Source organism: Phalacrocorax aristotelis, chromosome 7 (genome assembly GCF_949628215.1).
Source record: "Phalacrocorax aristotelis chromosome 7, bGulAri2.1, whole genome shotgun sequence".
Lineage (NCBI taxonomy): Eukaryota > Metazoa > Chordata > Aves > Suliformes > Phalacrocoracidae > Phalacrocorax > Phalacrocorax aristotelis.
Genome location: NC_134282.1, coordinates 35,642,910 through 35,655,905, shown reverse-complemented (window position 1 = coordinate 35,655,905; position 12,996 = coordinate 35,642,910). Strand labels below are relative to the sequence as shown.

General features: G+C 35.9%; 1 protein-coding gene across 12 annotated transcripts in view; it reads right to left on the bottom strand.

The window, feature by feature from the left end:
• The window catches only part of HERC1 (HECT and RLD domain containing E3 ubiquitin protein ligase family member 1), a 118,334-nt gene that overhangs the window by 24,053 nt on the left and 81,285 nt on the right, over nt 1-12,996 (bottom strand). For 7 of the 12 annotated variants that reach the window (XM_075100026.1, XM_075100025.1, XM_075100024.1 and 4 more), the window contains exons 41-53: nt 12,314-12,430; nt 11,905-12,136; nt 10,622-10,746; nt 10,156-10,376; nt 8,688-8,956; nt 8,123-8,175; nt 6,684-6,884; nt 5,912-6,086; nt 4,983-5,253; nt 3,959-4,172; nt 2,939-3,195; nt 2,261-2,388; nt 348-475 (exon numbers count right to left, since the gene is read on the bottom strand). In XM_075100026.1, coding sequence (XP_074956127.1) covers nt 348-475; nt 2,261-2,388; nt 2,939-3,195; nt 3,959-4,172; nt 4,983-5,253; nt 5,912-6,086; nt 6,684-6,884; nt 8,123-8,175; nt 8,688-8,956; nt 10,156-10,376; nt 10,622-10,746; nt 11,905-12,136; nt 12,314-12,430 — 2,391 coding nt within the window. The remainder of the gene's footprint in view (nt 1-347; nt 476-2,260; nt 2,389-2,938; nt 3,196-3,958; nt 4,173-4,982; nt 5,254-5,911; nt 6,087-6,683; nt 6,885-8,122; nt 8,176-8,687; nt 8,957-10,155; nt 10,377-10,621; nt 10,747-11,904; nt 12,137-12,313; nt 12,431-12,996) is intronic. The other 5 variants (XM_075100035.1, XM_075100029.1, XM_075100030.1 and 2 more) reach the window with 5 other exon arrangements.

The following is a 12,996-nucleotide window of genomic DNA, read 5'->3' as shown; positions in this document are numbered from 1 at the left end:
ACATTCCCCCTGTTGCATGTAGAAAGGTAATTCTTGCAGACTATAAGAAGATAGTATTTACAGACAAAAATTGCTAAGAGTGATCAAGACTCACACCTAAACGCTTCTGACAAAATAAGGACTCATGCTGCTGAGTTTGCCACTGAATTAATTGTAAATCATAGGTCCACTTATGGTTAGTGCCTTCCTCTAATTAAATAGGTTTACAAGATACTATGGAAGATGGTATGCATTTAAAATGGAGAGCACACACAGTTAAGTACTTGGGTAAACAAATATTCAATAACTTAGCAGCTTCCCTAGAAATTTGTTGTATCATAAAGTGTCACTGGAAGCTAAGAGCATACCATTGACTTGCCATATGTTCACCATCTTTTCTGTAGCTCCAGCCAGATACTTGCCACTGATGCTCCAACAGACAAGAGACAAACTAAGGTCACTGGGTGATCCCAGACTTTCTTCAGAATCACCTTCCCTACAACAGAATAAAATAATGCAATTAAAAGAGGGCATTTTCTTTAAGCAGGCAGGAAAACATGAAATTTTTCATTATTATAGTACATTTCATTATCTGAGTTAAAATATACCGTCACTGCAGATCTACATAATAAATTTATTTAAAACCACTTCAAATTACAGAATGAGACACCAGTTATATCCACAGTAAGACATCTGAAGTTTCATTTCAACTAGAAAAGTAAGTTTAATTACCTTTAACTGTACCTATTCATATCTCAAATTTAACATCTTTGGTGAGGGAAAAACTTTCTAGGGAGTCATGAAATGAAACAGAATAGCTTGGACAAAAGAAATTAAAGAGGTACATCTTGCTCTTAATTCTAGCTTAAACTCTTCCTCTTGTTACAATCTTGTTAAACTGTTCTAAAATTCTATTTTAAAGGTTTTTTTTGCTAACTATACCAGGACCAGTGGTATGTTTTATTGCCCTTAAAGTCACACGCTTCAGAGTTTTTACTGATTTTAGTAACAGGAAAACGAAGCCTATAATATTGCCAGGATGCATATTGTAGGCCAAATATTGTATCACCCCTGTATTTTTGACGATTCAGCAGGCATACCTTTGGTGTGTTCTTATCTAAGCAGGAGACGTTTGTGAATACAGCAGCTAATGGGATGTTGTAACTATTATTAACAACATTAACTAACATAACACATATAATAATATTAACATAAAAAGCTAACATAACAGGTAGTAATACTGTATCAGGGAACAGTAATCTGGTAGCATTTAAATAATGTTCTTCTGAACTAAGAAAACCAAAAAGTATTCTCACAGAAAGAGGAGATAAGTCTATCTATCAGAAAGAAGGGATAATGCATTTTCACCTGCTCATCTCTAAGGGTTAAAAAAATTAATTCTACCTTTAAAGATGAATTGGCACTTACCCACAGCAATAAAGAATACAAATAGAATTGTGTTGCATTTTTATTTGAAGTCATTATTGAGATTGTTATCAATGAAGCCCATTATAGTGCTGAATTCTGAATCTACTGTACAGGAAGCACACTCTTCTGCCACATGAAAAATACATCTCTGTTGAAGTATGATGCTGCTCATTCACCACCCACCTGGAGATGGTCCTGTGCCCTCTGCTCTACGTGTACCTGATCAAGTGGGGGGTGGGGGGTGGATGAGATCATCTCCAGACCTCTCTTCCAACCCCTATCAGTCTGTGATTCTTCATTCTCCTGAGTTAAACTCACCTAAGCTGTACTAAAGATTTTTTTTCATTATTAGATTTTATTATTTTCTTTTTCTTTTTTGGACACATCCAAACGATACAAAAGTACTTCCCAGACACTCTCATGGAGGATAATTACACTCAGTTCCTGAATCCCAGAAGGTACAATTTCTTTTTTCACACTTGACTTAAACCACCACACTTGTAATTATCATGTTAGACGTTAGAACTGTCCACTGGAACCCACTGAAGGGATATTCACATTTTTTTTCACATGACAGTCCCTTACAGTTTTTATTTTACCCATTTCTTGTTATATGAATCTTTAAACAGCTGTAACACAGTCTCTTTGTATTGACTCTTACCAGCTTGATACTTAAGTTCTGTTTTCAGTTTTAAGCTATTTAATTTACTTTGCATGCATAAAGACAGCAACAGTCCCAGAGAAAAAATGAGAGGAAGTCTGGACAGGAGATACTGCAGGGCTGCCTCTTCTAATTACGTTGCACAGTTACAGCTTAAATTCAATATCTGACTATTATAAAGAATCAACTTACAGCTTGTTGAGCACACACGTTTGCTGCAATGAATACTGCTTCTTTGTAACATTCCACACTCTTATGGTGCCATCATTTCCACTAGTTGCCAAAAGTCCCTTTTTATTGCACCAAACACATGTCATGACCTACAAATACCAAAGTAATCATGACAAAACTGAAATTTAGATCTGCATCTTAGATATGTTTGTTCACTAACATTAAGCAAACTTTAACCAATGGAACAGAGCATTAGCTAAAATATTGAAATGCAGTATAACAATCAAACAAGATATATTTTTCTACCTTTACGGTATTGCATACTGTAATTAAGCATGTTTATAAGGATGCTACACAAGCCACTATTACACAGAATATTTGACAAAGACATTAACTACCATGATAGAAAAATTTATGCAAATTAAGATCTAGTCTAAGAAAAGATTTACAGTGACTCTGCTGACTTCATGTACTGTGAGAACACTTTCATGTCCCCTCTACTTGAAGCTGCAAAGAAGCTAAGCGTTTTTCTGCATCAGAGGTACCCTCAAGCAATACCTTACTTTACCACCAAAAGATTACTTCTTGTGGGAAATCATTTCAGTTAGTGTATTTGTAAAACAATAGTATTTTACTTTTTCTGTATTCTACAAAAGAGAGTACTAAAATTCATTCCATTTTGGGAGCAATCATGCTTACCCTGTTTTGATGAGCTTCTAATTTTATGGAAGAACATTTTCGTAAGTCTCCCCCCATGTCAGCGAGGGTCTGAGGAATAGTTTGATTATCTCGATCATGTGCTGCAAGAGTTCGCACCAGCTGCTGAGCAGCCCACTGCCTATGTTGTGAAGATAACCTTGAAGAGAGGCAGCAAGCTGCCAGTGCATTAGCCAGCTCCAGAGGGCCTACAGCAGAAGGATCATAGGAAGGATGGGCATACAAATGGGCAATTAAACCTGCTTAAACAAAACAATGAGATGATGCCTATATGAGTACCAAACAGAATTACACAAATGGACACAGCATTAGCCATAATTTCCAGAAGAAAGAGATTAACAAACATAAGAACGTTGCAATTGTGTTAACTATTAGGAAAAAAACCACTCTTCTGATAATAAGCGAAAAATTATCCCCTTTAAAATTTCACAAAAAACCCTGAAGAATGTAATTACGAATAGTCTTATTCCCACCATATGGAAAATGGTTGTTCAAAGAGCTAGTGCTTTCTCAAGAGGAAAATGCCTCCTCTGACAGAGACAAGCTGCTGTCACTGCTATGTCCTTCCCTCCCTTTAACACAGCAATAGCCTGCTGCTGAGGCACAGCAGTTGCTTTTTGGCTCTCTGACCTCTCACAGCAGAGACAGCACAGCTTTTTGCATCAGAGGCAGAACAGTACTTCAGTGGCAGTAGTCAACTGTTACTCCCCTTAATTTCATTAGGTGGCACATCTGAAGCTGACTGTCTTAGCTGTATGGCTTTGAATACACGCGCACATATTCAGATTTTTTTTCAAGTGGCAAAAGATACAACTAGGTAATAAGATCATATTTCTAAGTAAAATTTGTTTAGTAAACTATAAGATTACTTTGATTAAAACAAGTTTTGCACATTTTTGAGATTATATTTATTTATACATTATTCTAGGAAGTCCCTCCTTAAATATAGATGAGGAATTGAAGATTTAATTATTAACATTTAAAACCAAAGCTACATCATACCTTTCTTTTCAATTTCTGCTTTATCATAATTTGGCCTCAGTTTGGCCCCTTTGTCTGCCAGCAATGCCACAAGTGCTTGAGTAACCACAAAATTCGGAGATGTGACAAGTTTGTTTTCTTCTGCAATTCCTCTTAAAAAGCTTGGCAAAAATTTTCGCTGAATTGGATCATCAACTGTTGTCAAGTTTACACCAGTTGCTGCAGAAATCAAATTCTAAAAATGAATAATTAAAGACAGTAAATAACCAGCACAAACAGAAAAATCAATTTTGGAACACATTTTTAGTTGAACAAATCATGCAGAGTTTTAAAGATCATGAATATTTTTTTTTTCCCCAGAAATTCTCAGTTCCCAACCACTTTTGTTTTAACAGGCAAAAATCATGTACAATATGGAATTTAAGTTTTCTGCCCTGGGTAATACCTGGGATTAAAGAAAAAAAAAAGTATCAAGTAACCAAGAATACCAGCAAGAAGTAAGGTGCTTATAGAACTCTTTATGAAGTTATTCACCTGATGATAGGATAAAAAGCAGTAACACATAATAAAATACATCATCCCATCCAACACTTATACTTCTCCACCGTTATGTTTTCAGCTCAGAAGAACAAAAGAATTACTGATTGCTTAGAAGTCTCCTGATGCATATGAAATCCTGCTGCACGTCCACAGCTGTAGATCATCTCTCTCTAAATACAAACTATCTGTGCTCCACACAGATTCGTCTCAGTTAAAAAACCCAAAACTTTAACAGAAAAACCCCATCAATACGAAAAGCGCATCCATTTTTCTCCACTTGAAAACAGTAATCAGCAAAAAAATGTAAAGTTAGTTGATTTTTACCAACAATAAAACACGCCCTTGTGCAAACACATAAACAAGAACTGTAAGGAGATCCTCAAACTGAGGGCAGTCTCATCACAGTTCAGATCATAAAAGCACAAATTATCAAGATGTACAAAATGGATTGCTTCATCTTATAAGTAGTTTAATACAATAAATTAAGTTGAAATAACAGTCCTACCTGTGTACATAACTGTACCAGCAGTTTTGCAGCACTAGGAGTGTTTGATGCCAAACAGCCTACTGCTGTACTCAGATAGGCAAGACAAGATATAGGCTTGCTTGTTTTGCTGTGTATTCCTCTAGATCGCTCTGTTGAACTTGACACAGTGGATGGACTTGTGGACAGGCCTGCTCTCCCTGCTGCAGCGAGGCACATTAAACGAACCAAAGTTCTGATATCTGTTAATCCCAATGATTCAAGACCAGCTGCCAGGCTACAACTGGAACCACTGTCAAAAATTAATATAAATGCTCTTGGTTTTGTTAGGACATTTTAAAAGAAAGTTATGTTTAGATAAATCTGTGAACCATTAGTGAACACTGCCTGTTTGATTAGCTGGACATTGTTACCGGGGGGTGGGGGGGGAGAAAGAGAACTAACTGAAGGTTCAGCCCTGAGTTTACCTGGAATCACTCATAAACAAAGTTACATACATAATTCATGTTTAGAGTTATGCTACAACAATATGCACATGTACATGTCATATCTCTGCGATGTCTTGATAGTTGCGTGGGTATCTTGTACAAAGCCAGTTTTTAAATCCTCATATCCCATCCACTCCTTCACTTCATCTTCTTTCCTCTGATGCTTACCTCCACGCTCTAATACTTGCCTTGAACAAAAACTCACTGACAAACACAGCATATTTATGTTCTGAATGGCTGATACTACTGAAGTCCACTTCCCATAAAAGATCTAGAAGTTTCTTTCATAAAGTTTGAAGATAGAGTTCAAAAGAACGAAGTCAACCAAACTTTTTCTCTTAATGTAAGTACACAAAATGAGAATCACTTTCCCAAATAGCTTAAAACTGCATCGCTATCAAAAATAACTTGACAACTGGTTCCAAATGGAAAGGTGGAATTGTTGCCAAGGGTGCCACAAACCTGACAGACAAAAGCGAGAGTGCTCTCATAACCATAGTTCTTGCAAGGAGGACTTGGGCTGCCGCTGTCACTCTTCTTAGAGCCATAACACGGTCATGTGGATTTATTAGGGCAGCTGCTTGTTCTCCTAAGGTTATCCTGCCAGAAGAACTTTTTTCTATAGAGCCGTGGCAGCCTTGGAAATAATGATGATTTGTGTTAGTGTTTAAAGAAAAACAAAATATTAACACAGAAGATGCACAGAAGCAAATTTGGCCTAAGTTTACAAATTACTTATTAATTTTTCAACATTTCACACATACAGAACTATATGGATAACAACCGAGAGGAAAATACACTCCATAATTTAATTATTCTTATTTTCAAAGATAGATGAGCAGAACTCGACAATACTCAAATTGATGTTAATTCCTCTGTTTCCCTTTTCCATTAGAAGGGCCTACAAACTTACATATTGATCCTGCATTTCAGTAAGTCCCAACTGAAATCCATGAATCCATCTCTGAGTTCTGTAAAACATGCTACTGCCTTCCACTGTAGGACTACAGTCAGAGTTTTATTAGTAAATCAAAGTTTCAAGCCTCCTGCCAACATAAATGCCTCACACTCCTCTCCCTAACTCCCCTATAACAAAAGGACAATTTAGAACCCTGTCTTCACTTCCTTATGGTGGGAGGCAGGAAAGACTGTAAAAATATTTCTGCTTTGCGCCTATAAAATCACACCAAAGGGGAGGTATTTGTTCTTAGAATGAAACTCATTTCAAATCTACCTATTTGCATCAATGTTTCTTCCATACTGTTGGTGGCTGTCACCATTGCAACTGAAGCACCCAGAGGGTCACTGTCAGGGAACTGTACGGGTTCAGGTACAATACGTCGATCGTTTAACCCAAGAGGTCCAGCCAGTAATTCAAACTCCTCTTCTCCTGTCAGCTTTTCATCTTCATCTACATCTAACATATCCCAGTCTTCTAGAATTGGAGAAATATAATTAGACTTGATTACAAAAGCTAAAATATTAAATAATTTCAATTAATTTAAAAACCAATGCAGGGTATAAAATGTGGATTGTAATCTGCAACATAGTAGTCTTTAAAACTCATCTTCTAATGTTGACATAGATACAACATAGTAAATCAGAAAAACAAAACCCCGCTCTTGCCGCTCTCTCCATTAAATTTATTTTTATTTCTACTGCAGAGACGTTTCATGGAAGATTCTCTGAAGCATCAAACTAGCTGTTTTTTTTTTAAACACAGAAATGAGAGGTCATCACATCTAGCATAAGACAACTCGAAAACCCGGAATATAATGAAAAGTGTAGATACAGTTGCGCTGTAAGCCATGATAACAGGTACACATTCTAAAGGACTCAATAGTAAAGACAGATACTAGGAATTTCTGGTCTTGCTATTTATCAAAAAAGTATGTATGAGTTCTTAGTTCATAATTGTACACCCAGGCCTTTGTTTTTGCTTCCCAGGGCCAGGGCAGGGGCGGGGAAGCACCATAATTGCAATTCACTTCCCAACCATTTACACAGAAGTCAACTTACATTTACCAATCCTTCCCACTCTATCTCACTCCCCATACAGTATAATCTGAACACCACTTATCTATTGGAAGATGGATTTGCTGTTAAGATCTAGAGCACTCATTTACTCTTAAATAGACAAATGTGGTAGATCTTACAATTGTGATCATACAAGCTACAGAAAGGCCCAGAATCAAAGAATCATCTGCGAAAGGTTTTCTACAATCACTAAAAATAACCTGTTCAGAGTGAAAGCCATCCTCAGGACGCTCTCAGCTAGTACAAAGGTGGAAAAAGGAAGAATAAGCCTAGTGGCAGACTTTTGAGACTCTAACTTATGCTAATTAACTTCGCAGCTGAAGAAATGTATGTGAACATAAGGCTCTGTGTGTGCTGTTCTGGATATAACATCTACCCACAGTATCTTATCCCCCGAAGTTAAATATTTGCCCTTTCAGCTACTTAGATGAAAGACACAGGAAAAAATGCCACTGATTTTTCTTCCCATTTGAACTAAAAATAATATTAAAATACTACATCTAGTCTGAAGATTTTAAAATATACCTTCATGTACAGTTTCATGACAGGTTTATTTGCGTGTAAGTACCTTTATGAAAAAATAAAACACTGTGCCAGTGTAAAGTATTTAATATATTCAGCAACTTAAAAACATACCTTCATAGACACTGTCTTGTTTACCTATTAAATCAGGAGCCTGGCCTTTGTACCTGTTTGAAAAAAAAAAAAGAAAATAACTAAACAAATCTAATAATTTTCATATATGCATAATAATTTTAAACTTGTTTACTATTAAGTTACTTTACTGCTAGGTCAATGTATATATGATTTCTGGAAATGGCTCATAACAGAGAGATAAATAAAGGGGCTTCTGAAAGTGTCTGTGGAGGGGGGAAGCATTTTACAATAATGATACAAGAAAGGCCCATAAAAAAACCCACTGGAATTGTGAGACAAAACTGAAAATGGAAGTTTTCAAATGTCAACAACACCCCTAGAAATAATTATTTGTTTTTAATTTAAAAAATAGAAATATCAAGACCTTTCTTCTAAATATGCATTTGTTGAATACAGAGAATGATTTTTAAGCCTCAGTTAAAATAAAGACAAATTCTGCTGGGAATTTTAAATTCTTCATTCAAATTCTTAAAATGCTGATGCTCGTGAACATTTTAAAGTTCTTTCTTTACACAGAGTATTCCAACAACTTGCACTTCTGTACCTTTCAGAAGTTGACATTTTAGATTTACTCTTCAGGGCTAAGTATTTCTCTCTGCAGATGCCGCACAATAAATAGTAAGGATTTCCACTTCCACATTCGCCACCAAACCATCCATCTACATAAGAACCATTGCTACGATAGCCCTGGCGATTTGCACTACGACCACAGCCTGGGTGGTTTCTTTTCATGTGTTGATTGAAGCTGACAACACTGGATTCACACAGTTCACAAACCACTACTTCTTCTCTGTCTTCAGATTCACAAACATGCTGCACAGTAAGATTTTCATATGTTATTTGTACAGAATAAATATCTTCATATTAAGACAACAAATAGGCAATATTCTTAGGTGGATGTTCTGCCCATTTCTGTTACTCACACAGAGTAATATTTATATGGTTAACTTTCACAAAAGCAAAGCAGAAATAGACAATTTATGACATAACGAAAAGCAGATCATCTCAGAACAGGAAAAATATTTGGAAGTAAAGTTTCAGAGGATAAGATTTTCCTATTTCATTCCACATCTGACTCAAAATTATTGACAGTATAACTTTTCACATATAACTCTGCTACTTCACATTCAGTGCTGTTTTAAGCTATCTGGTTCTCCTCAGAACTTCACTAGACTAGATCCAACAAAGAAAAAAGAATCCTTATTTTTTTCAGACAATTGGACATTACATTTACTGAGCAACAATAATTATCATTTGTATCAATAAATTCCAAGGTTTTATCTGAATATAAAGTTCATTTTTCTATCATTACATTTCTGTCCTAAGTCAGTAAATTCATTGTGATGTTCCAGTGAAACAAGCTCACTGAGAAATTCAATATGTATTGAAACTTGCTTCCATATCAGAGTCAGGTAACATTGTAATTAGGAGACAAAAGCTTAGCCTTGTGGGTTCATTGGCTAATTTGAAATGGATATTCCAAAGATTAACAAGCTGCTGTTATTATGTTTCTTTTCCACCTCAAATGTCTTTTTAGTAGGTTATATGATAATTTAGTGAGGACTGTCACCATATCAATTCTCAGAAAATGAAATGCATGACAGAAGAAAAACTGATTTAAGGGCAAATAATGTTGCTACAGATCAGATTATTTTTTTTTTAAATAGAACAAACATTTACAACTGTGTTTGCTATCCCACATAGCTAAGCACCCTGGAACATCTGCCTGATTTCTAAGTGATATAATCAAAACAACAACTATACTAGTTCTGTTCTCACCTTTCAGGGAAGGGAGAAGAAAAACTATGTACACGTAGAAGTGCAGAGCAAGAAACACGAGAATGCACTATTCTTAATCTAAAAGTGAAGCTACAAGAAGATTTTAAGCATTGCTGGCATTTAGTGAGATACTTTCAAACAGGCTATAAGCATATGCATGTTACTTGAAATTTAAAAATATGAACATGCAAAAAGCAGTAAGTTAAAGCAGCCCCCGCTGCAGTCACACACACCCAGGTAGGCCAATCCAATACCTCTGGGATCCACATTCCCAGAATATCATTATCACTAGCCAGGTCTTGCCCAAACATAGCTTCCATTGCTTCATCATCAAGGTCAATTTCCAACTCCTCATCCAAGTTGAAGTCATAAAGTGCCCCTGGATCTTGCTGCAAAGATATCCCTTCTCTTCGACTCTGATTCCTGTGGGCTTGTACAGAGCGGTATAATCCCGCTCAAGTAAAGAAAAAAAAAAAAGGAAAAAAAAAGAAGAAAAAGGAAAAAAAAATTAGTACTTTTATTTTGCATGTAATAAAGATGACTGTACTTTCAACTTCTTTTTAACTCTTCTGTTAAACATAACCTACATATTACCACATAAAACATGTTCAATGCACACTGATACACATATGTGAAGACGACCTTTGTAACTTTCATGCTAGAGTACCAATCACCTTGGAAGCCTTTCAGTATACTTACCAGCACGTGCTAGCAGAGTTCGGGCAGCTAAATCAAATTTGTGTCTTCTCGTAACAGCTGACCGACTTCTAGAAGGAGGTCCACTTGCAGAAGCTGCATTATCCACATGATCCATATTATCAGGGCTACAAAAATTTGTAATTTACAGGTAAATCAAACCAAGTTTTAAACAGCCACACACAGTAAGTAAGGGAAAATACTACCATCATATTATTGGCATTTCTTTCTTTCTTTCATGGAAGGGAAAAAAGGGAATTCAGAACTCAAGAATTTTCAGCTCTGCTGCGGCACATATTTACTGTGTTGTTGACTGTGATATTTACCTCAAATTAGATGCAGCAATGTCAACACCTATTCAATGCTTCCATAGTGTCTAAACATTGCAGAAATTTTCAGAGTGTGCTCATTTTATGCTGTCAATGTTAACTACAGCTCAAACTAGGTTTCTTCTCCTTTTTAGAAGAAACAAAAATAAACATTTCTGTTGTTGCTGCCTCAGTCATTCCCTCTTTTGCACAAAATCTTTTGCAAAACATGAATTTAAGTTACTTAGTAACACTTGTTGCTTAGTTAACTTCTCCCAACTGAAATCTCCCAGTTCTCCATGAAATGACAGTTAAGGTGGGACAAAGTAACTGAGGAGACTTAAAAACGCGTATCTCAGTAGGATCAAGGAATCTGAACAAAAGTGTTTTCAAAATACATCTTGTAATTGTCATCCCCCCTATTAACAAAAAAGCTGCTATGATTCCTAATAGGTGTCACAAAAATATAACCACTACTTTTGGGATTAAAGGCAAAAGAAGAACAACCACCCTTCCCCCTTGTTTAATAGATAGCTTAGATATAAGGTTGTGAAGGTGACTGTGACTGTAAACATCAATTCAGTTTCATCATCTCTGGACAAAGCAAGATTTCATTCAAAAAGAAAAAGGTAGAAAAATACCTCTTCATGAATACACTGAAGGAAAAAAAATTACTCCAATGAAATTTTGCTTTATTACTAGGCCTTTTAGGTAAAATGTAAATTATATAAGCTTTTTTTTTTTTTTTTATTCCACCTTCCTGAAGGATGATCAGGTACATTCTTCCCCAGTTCTGTGCAGAAACAGTACTGGAAAAATAAATGCACCATGTACACCTAATTTAATTGCATCTTTGCTTTTACTTGTGTTGTAACAAAATTTAAAATACAAAGTAATGTTGTGTCAGCAACAATGAACTGGTGAGATTTTCAGTTTCAGCAACAGATTACATGCAGTTAGAAGAAAACTACATTTTACCTTTCACTAAAGCCTTCCTCCATTTCAGTGGCATCAGCAGAAGGGATATCACCTGGTGACTGCAAATAACAATGATCACTAGATTTTCCACCACTTCCAGAGACTATTGGCCCATGTCGTGAATCTGCAGTCCCTTCTGACTGGGGCTCTTCATCATCTTCATTTCCAGGGTGCTCTATCATCCACATGGCCAGCACTGTGATATTCTGTGCATCTGCTTCTCCTCTGGCACCTGAAAGCAGGGAAATCACACTTTAGAATTTTATTATATCATTGATGGTGAAAAAAAAATAATCTATTTTTTCCCATAAATGGTTACCAAACTTAAAAATTAAGTATTCCATTGGAAAAAAGTGTTTCGAACTGGTCTAATTTTTCAGTTTAAACTGGTGTTATAATTATATATTACCTGTAGCTTCCATAGCTTTTGCAATTTGCCTGAGGGAGAACCCCATTTCTAACAATGGAACAGCAATGGCAGGAGGAGGAGGTGATGTTGAAAGTCGGCTGCTTGGATCAGACAAAGCTGAGAAGACAGAAAATGTTAAATGTAAAATGCATAAATCTTTCTTTACTGTTACTTTACTAGACCTTACTTTGATATATTAGCTTCAAATAAGGGAATAATTGTCCTTAACAACTTTCCTCTCTATTAATTTCCACAAAGATAGATACTTTCCGTAATGAAACCAGATGGTGTTCATTCTTTCTCGTAACACATATATTATGTTAGTTTCTGTTTAATCTGGTATGATACTGACGATACGCAAAGAACTACTACTTTTAAGATATTTCTAAGAAGTTTACTTCCATTTAAAACTGTATCAAATTATTTATTTGATTTATATTTTGGTAGACTAGATAAAGTTATCCAATGTTATGAGATCACACCGATACATATTGCTCTTACAGTACAGAAAGAGACCTCAATTAAGCTGGGGACATATCTGAAAAATCTCTTTGCAGATGATGGCTATATTTCTGTGCAAAGACTCTTTCAAGGGACTATAAAAAGGTCAGTTACTGCCCAAAACGCACAGTTGCCTTATCATTTGCCACAAAAGTGAGGTCTAATCAACAAAGGCATCAACA